The sequence below is a fragment of the Gymnoscopelus microlampas genome (assembly GCF_963454915.1).
Source record: "Gymnoscopelus microlampas genome assembly, chromosome: 1".
Taxonomy (NCBI): domain Eukaryota; kingdom Metazoa; phylum Chordata; class Actinopteri; order Myctophiformes; family Myctophidae; genus Gymnoscopelus; species Gymnoscopelus microlampas.
Genome location: NC_139962.1, coordinates 50,437,188 through 50,452,187, shown reverse-complemented (window position 1 = coordinate 50,452,187; position 15,000 = coordinate 50,437,188). Strand labels below are relative to the sequence as shown.

The 15,000-nt window shown below is 45.2% G+C and overlaps 1 protein-coding gene across 1 annotated transcript in view; it reads right to left on the bottom strand.

Annotated features, from left to right (window-relative positions):
* The window catches only part of fto (FTO alpha-ketoglutarate dependent dioxygenase), a 225,963-nt gene that overhangs the window by 3,373 nt on the left and 207,590 nt on the right, over nt 1–15,000 (bottom strand). Inside the window, exon 11 of the mRNA XM_084055362.1 lies at nt 3,490–3,630. Coding sequence (XP_083911488.1) covers nt 3,490–3,630 — 141 coding nt within the window. The remainder of the gene's footprint in view (nt 1–3,489; nt 3,631–15,000) is intronic.

Sequence of the window (15,000 nt, the reverse complement as noted above, 5' to 3'; positions counted from 1 at the left end):
AAGTGAGGGAGCCAGAGTTGGTTGTAATATGACAGGGCTCAGTTAATGAAGAGTAATGCACTGGACAGTCCAAATGCCAACTCCGCTGGTTCATTACAGCATATTTATGAGCCAGTGATGGGACTCTCGTCCAGGGGTTTGTGTAATTTTGCGCCCACGTGTCTGTCTGTCTGTCTGTCTGTCTGTCTGTCTGTGCGTGCGTGCGTGCGTGCGTGCGTGCGTGCGTGCGTGCGTGCGTGGTGGGAGGAGGGGTGATCTATGCATGAGTGTGTGTGTATTTACACTGTCGAGGGGTGAAAAGATTAGTAACACATGTTACAAAGATTCCAGGGGCGCTCAGAGATGATCTGCATTGTTTATTACATTTTAGGGCTTTATGTTGTCATGGGACGCAGAGATGCTTGTGCCCACACAATATACAGTAATTATATGCGAGAGTACTATAAATGGACTCATTGGTCTCAATTGTTATTTCACCACTAGGCTACAGGTACATATACTGGTATTTGTACTTCATCCAGGACCTACACCTTCTACTCCATCTGTCCTTTAAGACTGAACGAAACAGATTAAACCAGCGATAGGTCAGGGATTTCAGTGCATTTCATGGAAAGAGCAGACCAACTTTTAACAGTAGCAATGTTATTTTTGAGCGGTGTAGCCGCTCCTATAAGTGGGTTTGGAACCCATCCGTGGTCGTGAAAATGTGTCTTTCGCTGTACTGTGATTGGCTGATTGGTATTCAGACCCTTTTCTCCGTACTGTGATTGGCTAGCGAGACGCATGATGAAATTAATAATATATAAATAGCACCACTCACTTCAAAAAAAAATTTTTAAAGTGAGCTTCCATCACTGTGATGACCACTGTTGTTTTTAAATAGCACCGCTCACTTCACACTGGGCGTGATTTTTATAATTCTTTATAACATTTGCGTCTAAAAAGCCAAAGTCAATTGTCTATATGAATTGATCTACCTCTTTGATTGTGTCACAAATTGCTTTGTTATGAAAACACAGGGATGACAATCAAGTTTAGAATGCATGGTACTGGGTACCATGCATTCTAAACCAGGTACTGGATTTATCTCTCAGAAATTCTTAATATGAATTAAGCATGACCGTTCCTTGATATCTTTAATATAAATCTGGTAAATGTGATCAATCATCATGGGGGAAATGCAGTACACCTGTTGTTCAAGGCTGTCAACCAAGTATTTATATTTAAGCTACTGAACTGACAACAACTGATCATCAGCCCCTAAGGGTATATCAATTATCCTACTATAATTCTAGTAACCTGACGGTGGGTGGGTGGATGGGGTCTTGGGTCTCCGATCAAACTGCGCATGCGTCGTGTTGCCAGGTTTCGCGAGAGAAACAAGCAGCGAGGTCTATGAAAACGAGGCCAAACCAAACGAACCCTATAACACCAACATTGGCCCTAAAGCGCTTACAATCGGCGGACATGGCAACACCGACTCTACACCATAGACCCCACCCACTCTCTGCTGTGGAAAGTAAACACTCCAGATTTGTTTCCCCACACACGATGCACATTAGCTCCATAAAGAACGGTTCTATGTCGTTCTCTTCCAGGATCGGGCGAACGTCCGCCAAGGCTCCGCTGTTTACCCTTTTGTATACATCGTATCCCAAAACTAATGGTAGATTCTAAACCGCACGGATGTTTAAGGTTTGGTCGGCTGCATAATATTTTAGGTCGCCAGCGAAACTACCCGTTTAAATCGCTTATTTAGTCAGCCTGTGGCAATGTTTCCCATTGTAGCCAAACCGGGAGCAGTAGTGGCAGCGGACGTAGGGTTTTTTTCCGGGTTCAATGGGAAACATGGCCACAGGTTTCCCGAGAGAAACAAGCAACGAGGTCTATGAAAACGAGGCGAAACCAAACGAACCCCATACCACCAACATGCAACCTGATAATAATGTCCAAAGCATGTCTGTGTATGTTTACATCCATTACTGTGTTGGCGTTAGTTGGGATTAATGTTTATTAGCCAAACCAAGTTACTATGAGCCGTTAGCGTGATGCTAAGCTAAAGGACGTTTGGCGCTAGCATGCGGCTAACGCTAATGCTAACGTCGTCATCGTGACTTAATCAACAATGTAAACGTTTCATCAACACACTTTATGAACCTTACTGTGGTTAATATTATCAGTGCTACCCAAGTAGTCCATTGAAAAGTATTATTTTGGTGTATTTTGTGTATTGTAACTTGGACACTGTAACTTAATGGTAGCTGGGGCGACGCGTTGTTGGCTCATGGTTCAGAATGCCTCATGGGTATTGTAGTCATTTTCTGCTATTTCGGTTCTACTGTGATAGACTGTGCTACATTACCTGCTGTTTAATTGTGAATCATATATGCTATGAATATATGGTAATACAATGTTTATTTTCCTGTATTTCCAGGTTTATGACCTGAGTCATCTATGACCTGTGTGTCATCTGTGTGTCCAGTACTTTGTACTGTGTTGGTTAAAAAAGACAAAACACGAGTTGTGACAAAGACGTGTGATTCTCTGATTAATGTTGTTAGTGGTGTAAAATGCCATCAAAAATATACTCAAGCCTGCTGCAGGGCAACAGAAAATAGCAAGCCTATTTTGCTCTTTCATATAGCAAATTTTTATATATATACGAGGGGACGCGCCCTTCACCGGGTATGGTGAAGGGCGCCCTTCACCGGGTATGGTGAAGGGCGCCCTTCACCGGGTATGGTCTAGTAATCTGTAAAGATTGCAATCTTTTAAAACATTGGTAAGACTGTATATTAAGGTCGGGTCCATAATGCATCATAAGAACATTTATAATGCATTGCAATGCGCTTTTAAGGCATTATAACACTTGTTATACATGTTTATAATTATATATAACAACTTCTAACAAGGTTTATGAAGTATCATACAGTAAGTGGTGGTAATAATACATTATACGTTCAGCGGAACAGGACATAACTACCATAACTTGGTCGGTTATAAAGTGTCTTTGTTATAAGTTGTTGTGCATAATTATGAACATTTATGAACGGTGTTATGAAGCCTTATAAGTGCATTATAATGCACTATGGACCTGACCTTAACATAGGCCTACAGTCTTCCCAAAAACCCATGGAATAAAGCAAAAATAAAAGCTCATGACTGAAAATGTAATGATGTTTAGGTATCATCATTCTAAACCAATGTTGCTGCTGTTCTACATGCTGCCAACCAGTCGAAGAAATCACAGATTGAGGCTTTAAACTTCGCTTTTAGGACATTTTTGAGACCATTCATGTTTATGGAAGATGCTTCTAAACATGTATTCTATTGCTAGTTTAAGACCTGGAACGCATCTGTGTCACTTTAGTTTTCTTTGGCTAGTCAAAAATAGCAGATATACAAGCTCATAGCGCGGCACCGAGTGCCGCGCTATGAGCTTGTAGATCTGCTATTTTTAATCCATGAAAACACCTTTTAAAGACTCACCTCCAGAGGAGTGACTCCACCCGGTTGATGATGTCGGCCAGGTCAAAGGGCAGAGGCATGCCGGGGTCATCTACGGCCCAGAAGGGCCGGTCAACGGGGGCCTCCTCAGGGGGCAGCGTCTGGGCCAGGCTGGAGTGGCACCTGGGGCGACAAGACACAGGAAACAAGCATACCCCCTGTCAGCTCCTCCCTCTGACTGACATAAACCAACAGGTAGACAAGACAGTCATCACCATGAACACACACAGGCTTCAAGGGAGTATTCTGAATGTTTAAGAAGTCAATCCAGATTTAAAAAGAAAACTTTAATCTTTAGGTTATTTTAACCCATTAAGACCGGGAACGTATTTGTGTCATTTTTAGACTTCTTTGGCTATTAAAAAAATAGCAGATATACAAGCTCAGTGAGCTTGTAGAAAAGCTATTTTTGAAAAATCGTGAACAAATCTTTGAATTATATATATTTTTATATGTAAGATTTGCACAAAAAAAATATATATAGCAGATCTACAAGCTCATAGCACTCGATGCCGTGCTATGAGCTTGTATATCTGCTATTTTTTAATAGCCAAATAAATAAAAAAAAATAGACAGATGCGTTCCCGGTCTTAATGGGTTAATCGGTGTGGTTTTCTTTTCATCGTTGTATGGGATTTTATTGTCTGCTAGGATGGTGTTTACATGTTATGTTACATGTTTACATGTATATATGTTTTTGTTCTATTGTCTTGTATATATGTGCAACCGATGACACCCTCCCAGAGACTAGAGATGTACATTTGCTCTTAGCTTTCCCTGGTGCAATTCATTTATTGTGCATGGTCCCTTATAAAAAAAAGAAACAAACAAAAATAACGCTTAATTCATAATCCATTGTGTGAGGTGGCAGAAAGAACAGATCTATAAAGCTAGTGACGTTGGCTTGTAGATCTTTTTTGTGTGTGTTCTTTTTGACAAGTGATACTGTGATACTACAGAGCATAAACTAAGCTTTAATCTTTGGGTTACCTAATGTGACTTTAGCACTCCTACTCTGTCAGAGCTCTGCACACTGTGATCCCTCTCTTTAAACTCCACTCACAGTGACCTCAGCTGACATCTGAGGGCATGTACTATAGGAGACTTGAAACACATCTTCCTGTCTGTCTGTCTGCTGATTGATGGGGAATTTGAAGAGGTCGGTCACAAAATGTCAGGTACTCGCTCGGTGAGTTGTTAGTGTGTGTGTGTGTGTGTGTGTGTGTGTGTGTGTGTGTGTGTGTGTGTGTGTGTGTGTGTGTGTGTGTGTGTGTGTGTGTGTGTGTGTGTTTATTTGTCCCTAAACACACAGGATGGGTGGATACTGTGTATTTGACCAGGAGGCTTCCTTTCCTCTTTACGGCTGCTAATAAGACTGGACCCAGTTAGACGCAGTGCACACGCACGCGCGCGTGCACGCACACACACATTGATTGAAGTGATTGGAAAGCACTTTGGATCAACTTCTATTGTTTTTAAGTGTGCTATATATGAATAAAGGTGACTTGACTTGACACGCACACACACACACACACACACACACACACACACACACACACACACACACACACACACACACACACACACACACACACACACACACACACACACACACACACACACACACACACACACACACGCACACACGCACACACACACACACACTGTGTGTGTTTTGTACATTTGTACAGCACTTCGTAAGTCTGTACTGAAAGGCGCTTTATAAATAAAGTTGACTTATTGACACACACAACGGGGGAAATGGTGGAAAATATGTTGAAAAGCGAAGACAAGCGGGATCATCTAAAAGTGATGAGTCAGGATTTATGTTTCTGAAGCCATAAAAAGGGGCGCGACAGTATCAGGCTGATGAGAACAGAACGCACCATATCACGTACAGATGATTAATGGTCCAGTCACCTCACACCCTTACAGTACACACACACACACACACACACACACACACACACACACACACACACACACACACACACACACACACACACACACACACACACACACACACACAGACACACGAGCACACGCACTTATGCACACACACACACACACACACACACACACACACACACACACACACACACACACACACACACACTTGTATTAGTATACATGTGAGGACAAACAGTTTAGGACATTAGGAAATTAGCTGAAAATAGCCGAGAGATCTACAAGCTCACAACGTTGTGGGCTTGTATATCAGCAATTTTTCGGTGTGTGACATCACCGCTCAATTAAGTATACAATAGTGAAAACTAAACCTCTAAATGTCTAATCCTAACATTAACTCAAATGTTAATCTTTTCCAAATGATAAGCATAACTCCACAAAACAACATGAAACACTAATAAAACACTACTTTGTGAGGACATTTGGTCCTCACAAGTACATTAATACAAGTACACACACACACACACACACACACACACACACACACACACACACACACACACACACACACACACACACACACACACACACACACACACACACACACACACACACAACCACAGCCAGATGGTTTCATTAGGGCAACACTCGCGTTTGTTGCGGTCCTGGAGAGAAACGCAGCCTTTTTGGATGCAGCCCGACGCATTATGCTTATATGATTAATATCTTGGCGTTCCACAGAATGTGGAGCCAGAGTGCGGTCCCCTGTGGCAGCCATGAGACATGAGTCACATCTTTTGTCGGAGCAGTGTAAATATTTGCCGAGGTGACTCCTCGGTGACTCTGCGCTGTCATCGTAAATCTGCTCCGCCGCCTCTGACAGACGAGCACGACCCCTGACCCGGAAGTAGAAAGGGGAGGGAGGGAGAGAGAGAGAGAGAGAGAGAGAGAGGGCTGCTGAAGGATACACAGGGAACTCCTCAGTGTTCGTTTATCCGCTTGTAACGCAGAGAGTTAGATAAACACTCAGGGGTTTGCTGTGTAGCATCACTGAGTGTTTCTACCTGTGTGTGCGTGTATGCATGAGTTTGCTTGTGCCTTTGTCTATGGATAATAATAATAATAATAATAATAATTTGGTCCCCAGACTCCCCACTCCTCGTGGTGATTTTTGTCATGAAATTTGTCCTCTGCATTTTAGCCATCGTAGGAGCAGTGAGCAGCCATTAGTACGGCGCTCGGGAGCAGTAGTTAAGGGGTTAAGGGTCTTGTTCAGGGACACATGGACACATTGCTGAGGCCTGGAATCGAACCCGGGACCTTAGGCTTCCCAGGCGGGTTTCTCTGACTATTCAGCTACTGTATGGCCGCGCCCAAAGGATGGAATGGACGCGTGTGCATGTGTGTGTGGGTATGTGTGGTCAAGCGTGTCACACATGGGTGCATTTCTCCTTTCCGACATGTCGCCTTTCCGACGTTGACGAACCCTATACCTAACCCTAACCCTAACCCTAACCGCACGCGGAAGCCACTAGTCGGAGTGGTGAGATGTCGGAATGGAGAGTGAACACCGTCACACATACAGGTATGTGCATGGGGGTCTTTGACTTTGACCCTCATTAACCCATTAAAACTGGGAAAGCATCTGTGTCATTTTAGATTGTTGCGTTGCCTATTCAAAAATAGCAGATATACAAGCTCACAGAGCATCACTTTGTGCCGCGCTGCACCCGATTGTCCTGCTTGTGAATGTCAGTCCTCCAAGCACCCATTGGTGCAAGAACGTGTCCCTGTGGGGGAAAGTGTGGGTGTGCCTTCCACACTGCGGGGGGGGGGGGCCTGAAAAATACAGGTGTATTTGTAAGATATACAAATAAAATATAAATACCTAACAACGGTACAACTTTAATAAGTTGCACTGTTTCCTGCTAGTGTTTAATTAGTGTAACTGGTTGCATCTGTGCGTTGCAATCAGCTGTTGTTGCCGTGCTCATACATATATACGGACATACAAACACACTCGGTCACTTGTTGGAGCGGCTGGCACCGCTCAAAAACAACAACAACACCAGGCTGTCATTCTTAACCACTTAAGCCCTGCTGTATATACTTCGTCGTGCAAAGAATAGCGAGAATACCCATTCTACAAGCTCACAACATGTCACTTTGCGAGCTTACAGTTCTGCTACAGTACTTCCACAATTTCTGCCTATAATGACGTGACCGAAATAGCAGTGATACAAGAAGTACTCACATTTTTTACTTGAGGAAAAGTATCAATACCCTGTTGTAGAAATAGTCTGTTACAAGTACAAGTTTGGTACTTATTATGCAGAAGGTCCCATTTCACAAGTTTTAATTAAATGTATAAAATCCTTTGAAAATAGCAAATCTACAAGCTCACAACGCATTGCTTTGGGGTGTGTTGTCAGCTTGTAGCTCGGCTATTTTCAAATTGCCAACGAGTATATATAGGTCTGAAGTGGTTTTGTAACAATAATCAAAATCTACAAAGTAACTACAGTAGTAACTACATTTTTCAAATAATTGTAGTGGAGTAAAAGTATAATATTTTCCTCTGAGATGTAGTGGAGTAGAAGTAAAAGGACAGAAAATTGGAAATACTCCAGTAAAGTAAAAAAATACCTCAAAACTGTACAGTACTTGAGTACATGTACACCACTGGCGAGAGGAGGGCGGGCGGTAGTGACTTATGGACAGTGGTGGAAAAAGGACTTAAGTACAGTACTTGAGTAAATGTACTTAGTTACTTTACACCGCTGCTTATGGATGTGAAAAGCAGGATGTTATAAAGTGGTCAGGGGGGTGGGGGGGTGGGGGCTGTCCAGGCGGCCAGCAGCCTGCCAGTATTTGTGGTTATATATTTTCACCGGGGCCACTTAATGTGGGAGCGGCTCCCGGAGGCTAAGTGCTGCGCTTGGGGCGCGGCCGGCCCCCTTTTTTTTTTTTCTCAAATAGCCGCTCGCCATTACGGTCGGCGGGCGACGGCATTAACATCCAACCGGTCCAATATATCTTCCTGTAGCTCGGTATCGGGGCCTGATAATAGCATCTGTTAACATGCACTAAGTACCATTATGTAGCACATCACTTCATAAATAATATGATTAGGCGACCTTGGGGCTTTAGCGACGAGCCCGCGTGTTTAAATGTTCTCATCATTTATTTAGGCCCCGCGAATTAAAGGAAGCGCCACTTCAAGACAAGCGGGAGAAACGACACAGCTAGCATACATATCTGGGAGAGAGAGATAGACAGTCAGAGAGAGAGAGAGAGAGAGAGAGAGAGAGAGAGAGAGAGAGAGAGAGAGAGAGAGAGAGAGAGAGAGAATGAAAGAGAGAGATAAAGTAAAGGAGAAACGTGTGTGTGTGTGTGTGTGTGTGTGTGTGTGTGTGTGTGTGTGTGTGTGTGTGTGTGTGTGTGTGTGTGTGTGTGTGTGCGTGCGTGCAGACAGAAAGAGACAAGGTGTTACAAACTCACTGACCTCTCTCTCCACACACACACACACACACACACACACACACACACACACACACACACACACACACACACACACACACACACACACACACACACACACACACACACACACACACACACACACACACACACACACACACACACACACAGAGAGAGAGAGAGAGAGAGAGAGAGAGAGAGAGAGAGAGAGAGAGAGAGAGAGAGGTTCTGCTGACATCAGCAAGAGGACCATGGGAATGCAGGGTCTTTGATTAGGCGTGATTAAGTATTCATGCAGCGCGGCAACGAGAGCAAAGAAAAACACACAGCGGCCTCTTTTCCGGGCCGTCCTGACCCAGGACCACATCGTGCGCGCGCGCGCGCGCGCACACACACACACACACACACGCACGCACACACACACACACACACACACACACACACACACACACACACACACACACACACACACACACACACACGCGCTAAAGATATCTGACAAGCCCCATTTAAACGACCAAGGCTCCATTTATCAGACAAGGGGATCTCGCAATATTAGCCTGCAAATAGAGTGCCCCCGGTTTACAGCAGATACACCAGATACAGGGGACTGGAGTCCTATCAAAGATAATATGGTCTAGACACATTCAACACGCTGCTTTTTACAGCATCTGCCACTGGTAAACACAGCAGCGTCGCTGGACTGCTAAAGTGGGGGAGCAAACGAAAAGTCGATACGGAGCTTAAGCTCTCCTAAGTCTCTCGATAGTAATTCAGCGTAAGCCGCAGTGCACGTTGCAAACACAAAGCCTGCTGAAGCACTTTCCCATAGCACAGAAAAAAAATTGATAAATAAATAACAAAAGAAACAAAACAACACAACATTCGACCTCGAAGTTTACCGTCAAAGACAAAGAGATTGGGTTGTTCCACACACAGCAGCATGTCCACTTAAGCGTTACTTTCAGAAATAGCTACAATAAAATAAATGTGGCAATCTGCAAGCTCGGCTGTTTTGGAGGGAAAAAAGTTTTTTTTTGGGGGAAAATGTTTCTTGAAATGATTCTTTAATTCTTTTTTTGGGAGTGAAACCTTTTTGGCTATAATGACATAATTCCCCAAATAGGGATGCCAGGTTAAGTGGGTATAACCCCCAGGACAGATATGGGACTAACCATCCCATCTGGCCCGCATGCCGTCAGGAGAGATTGGCAACATAATCACTCATTTCAATTCACCCTGAAACCCTATAGCCCTGCCACGCCGCCCCCACGCCAACCCCCCACCCCGCAGCTCAAATGGTATGCTAATGCTAAAGCTATATGAGATTTCTACTGCCGTTATCCCACCGAGGTTCTACTCCTCTCCTCTTCTCTCTTCTTCATTGCGATGGAGGGGTGGAGGACACCACCGCCTAGACCCCGGTCACCCCCCCGCCCACCCCCCTTTGTGCTCAAACTAACCACTTTAGCTAAAGTGAGTGTTAATTATGGACAGGCAAAGCAGTCAATAAAAGGTTAATGTAGAAGTCAAAGGATAAATTCCTTTAAGTATTGCATCATTCCAACATCTCTGCGACCAACACTGCTGCTCGCAGCTGGCCTAATCAATACGTTTTACTGTAATGTGCTCGCCATCGATTTCCCCCCTCCCCTTCTCCTCTCTCCCCTCTCCGTCTCTCAACGCTCTGCGCTCGGACCCCTCGCCTCGGTCAAAGAACCGAAAGGGAGGAAGGGAGGGAGGGAGTGAGTGAGAGAAAAGGAACATGAGGGGAGAGAGGTATAGAAAACAACATGAAGTAAATAAAATAACCAACTAGGCTTTCGCTGTGTTGTTCTTGTTAAGAGGCATGGCCATGGTTACCAACGTCATCATCATCACTATCAGAGCCCACTCAATCTCCGGGGCCGCCGCTGTGTGTAATTGTGCAGTCCCCCGGTGGGGGGTGGGGGGGGCAGGGGGGGGGGGGCAATACATTAAAAGGCCCTCTGCTCTTAACGGGATGGGCATCCACCTAATAGACAACATCAGTGCTTCCGACTCATGCAATTACACTGATAAATGCACGATTGTGTCAAGCTCAAGTGAAAAAGGACCCGGGGAAACATAGATAGGAGGGCTCGGGCTTATTGCGTTATCGCTCCGGGAGGTCATTTGTTAAACCACGTGGGATTAGTGCAGAAGCCTTTGGTGGGCCGTTTGATTTCAGTGCATTAACCATGACTATATGAGGGTCCTAATGTTATGGAGCAGAAATACAAGACAGCTGGGGGAGAGAGTTCCACAGCTTCACCCCCAAAAACTGGATACGACGGGCTCTTAAAAAATGGCTGACAGCACAACATTCTAACTCCTCTGACCGGAAAAGGAGCGGAAGAGATGCACATTTTCACACTAAATTTACCCATTCAATACGGGAACGCATCCCTGTCATTTTAGATTTCTTTGGCTATTCAAAAATAGAAGATATACAAGCTCATACCGCGGCACCGAGTGCCGCGAGTGCCACGCTATGAGCTTGTAGATCTGCTATTTTTGGAAAATCCTAAAAAAATGATTCCTAACAGTTTTCTGTTGTCATGTTGCTATATCAGTGGTGCTCAAACTTTTTCCATGTCAAGGACCCCCAAAATTAAATGTATTTGGCTGCCGACCACCATCTCAAAATATTTGTTCCAGGGACCCCCAGAAGCAAAGATTTGAGTAAGAAATGTTGTTTAAAAAAATATATGTATTCAAAGATTTGCACAAATGATCATGATTTTTAAAAAATAGCAGTTTTTTTAATAGCCAAAGTATAAAAATAAAGTTATAGCTCAAATCTAAAATGACACAGATGCGTTCCCGGATTGACGAGCTCCCAAGGTGTACATGGTGCATTTATATACCGCCTTTATCCAAGGCGCTTTACAATGTGCATTAAATTCAACCATTCACACACACGTTCATATAACAACGAGGCAATCATGCAGTTAGGGGTTCAGTGTCTTGCTCAAGGACACTTGGACACTAACTCTGGGGGGAGCCCGGGAGCCAACTGGGAACCTTCCGTTTTCCCAAGCAGCCGCTCTACCTACTGAGCCATTGCCCCCCCCCCCCCCTTCCCCGACGTGTGACATTGCAACGCTTTGTGCGCTTGTAGATCGGCTATTTTCCCCACCGTCATACAACAAAGTACAAAAGTAGTTTAAGAGCTTAAGTTGTTTTTAACTGCGCAGCGAGAGACATGAGTGGAATTCAGGTCCTCACAGGCACCGCACAGTTGGTTGAATTTGAACGAGGGCTGTTCAGGTCATTAATAACATGTGTTTTTAATGACATAGACAGGCTGTTGTTGGAGATTAACTGTCCCGAATCATCTCCTCTTGTTCGCAGCTCGCTCGTGTGGCTAAATGGCTTTCGCGATGCCATCGAGCAAATCACTTTTCCTTCATGTGCAGCGATGCGAAAGAGCGACTTGTCAAACATAAATCTAAACGGTATACGACATGAGACGAACATAACGTATATGCCATTTGTTCGGAGGCCACAGCAACTTGCTACAGGTGTGTACAACTTAAGTACCAAGGGGGGCCCTGTGTGGGAAACAAACCCACATGGAGCTCCACACGCATAGATCAAACGAGGCTACTGTATGAAAAGTGCAACTAATGTGGAAAATGCCTTGTCAATCACCTGTGTGAAGTTCAAGTGACAGATGTGGTTTTAATGCCTTTCCGCGCCGATAGAAAGGGCCTGCAAGACACCTGAGATGAGCTTCTTTCTCTCCGTGAGACTCTCTCTCTGCTGCAGAGACCTGCGCAGGTGTCAGGTTTTACGGCCTTGGCAAAAACCCTGAAAGCCACGATAGCTGAGAGAATGCTATCAAACAAGTCGTGAAAAAAACAGAGAGAGAAGAAATGTCAGTCGTAAATCAGGCTGCCCCTGTAAGCGGAGGCACGCAAACTGTGTCCCAAAGAGAGAGAGAGAGAGAGAGAGAGAGTACCGTCTCCCTGAGAGTAGCGTCTCCCTGATTTATATATGGTTACGCGTCGTGTCGCGCACGCACGACAATAGCCGATCTACAAGCTCTCAATGCGTCGCAGATGCGACGCATTGAGAGCTCGTAGCTCGGCTATTGTCGGTGAGTGACACGCCTTGCAAATAAGTATAAATCATGCTTTTACTCACAATACATTCCTATACAATGTCATGTGTGACAGAAGACAGCAGAGGAGAGAGTGGCCATCCATCTTCATAATATACTGTCCTCAGGTGGATGTTGTGCAACAGATAACCGCTATAGGGTGAAAACACACGTACACGTTCGTGTGTATATGTTCATACCATAGGTTTGGCTGTACGTAAAAAGGGACCTTTTTTTGTGTGTGAAGTCATGTAGAGTGCAGTCAGTGCAACCAAACAGTTGAAGCATTCACAGGGAGCCAAAGCCTGCAAGGTGTGGGGCCTTTCTATAGGATCTACGACTAGCTAGCTGCACACACCCTGGCCTCCCGGGGGTCCTCATTACTGCCTGTGTGTGTGTGTGTGTGTGTGTGTGTGTGTGTGTGTGTGTGTGTGTGTGAGCGCCGCGGCTCAGACACCACCAGACACAACACACACACACACACACACACACACACACACACACACACACACACACACACACACACACACACACACACACACACACACACACACACACACACACACACACACACACACACACACACACACACACACCTCCACCCTTTAAACATTAAATGTAACAGAAAGCGCGGCAGCCATCAAGTGAGTGTGGGCAGGGCAGCGGTCTTAACTGTTTCCTTCAGGATCAATCGAACGCTATTGTCTGCAGACGGCTGCTGACTGTACAGTTTGTTGAGTGCGTGCGTGTGTGTGAGTGTGTGTGTGTGTGAGAGGTGGGCGATTTGTGGAGACAGGGGGGGTGAGGGCCAGGGTGGGTGGGGTGGGGGGCATCAAATGCATGACATATGTTCCTTTCATTTGGATTGCCACTAAAGAGCCCCGGCTAATAAAACTAACATCTGATCCTCTCCTTTCTTCTCCTGACTTTAATTAATGGTTTGTGGGAAAAGACGTGCATTCTTATGGCGAGCTGCTTGACTGCTGCTTGGCAGTGCCCACATGGACACAGTGTAGAACCCATTAAGGCCTGAGGTTCAGATTCTACAAAATGTCTTCTAAATCTTAACAGTTTTCTGAAAACCTTTTAGCAAGGACCCCCAAAATTATATGTATTTGGCCGACGACCCCCATCTCAAAATGTTTTGTTCCAGGGACCCCCAGAAGCAAAGATTTGAGTTAAAAATGTTTAAAAAAATATATATTCAAAGATTTGCACACATTTTCAATATTTCAAGATTTTAAATGTGTTATACAAATACATGTGCCTTGGTTTGCCTCGCCTTGCTCATGTCTGCATACACACACGCACACAAACGCGCGCACGCACACACACACACACACACACACACACACACACACACACACACACACACACACACACACACACACACACACACACACACACACACACACACACACACACACACACACACACACACTGCCAGTTACGGGCAGCCGCTCTGGCATTGCCACCACCCTCTTAGTCTCTGTGCGGTCCACCACTCTTTGTCTCTCTCTCTCTCTGTCTGTCTGTCTCTCTCTCTCTCTCTCTCTCTCTCTCTCTCTCTCTCTCTCTCTCTCTCTCTCTCTCTCTCTCTCTCTCTCTCTCTCTCTCTCTCCCCCCCCCTCCAGCTGCAGTCTGGGCCCACTCACTCATTAAACCACATGAAACAAATAGGTTCTCTGGTTATTGGCACCTATGGGAGCCAGAGAGCACAGGGTCGCTGAGGGACACCGAGGCACTCTGCACGTCTGCGGTGAGTCAGCACGCTGTGAGCCGTATACCACACCAAGGTGAGCTGAGACGACACAGACGTGTGTGTGTGTGTGTGTGTGTGTGTGTGTGTGTGTGTGTGTGTGTGTGTGTGTGTGTGTGTGTGTGTGTTCGTCATCAACATCACACGGCCCATGCCTCCTTCGCACCCTGGGTGTTTTGATGTGGGCCGACTGGCTGGGACTGCCGTGTGTGTGTGTGTC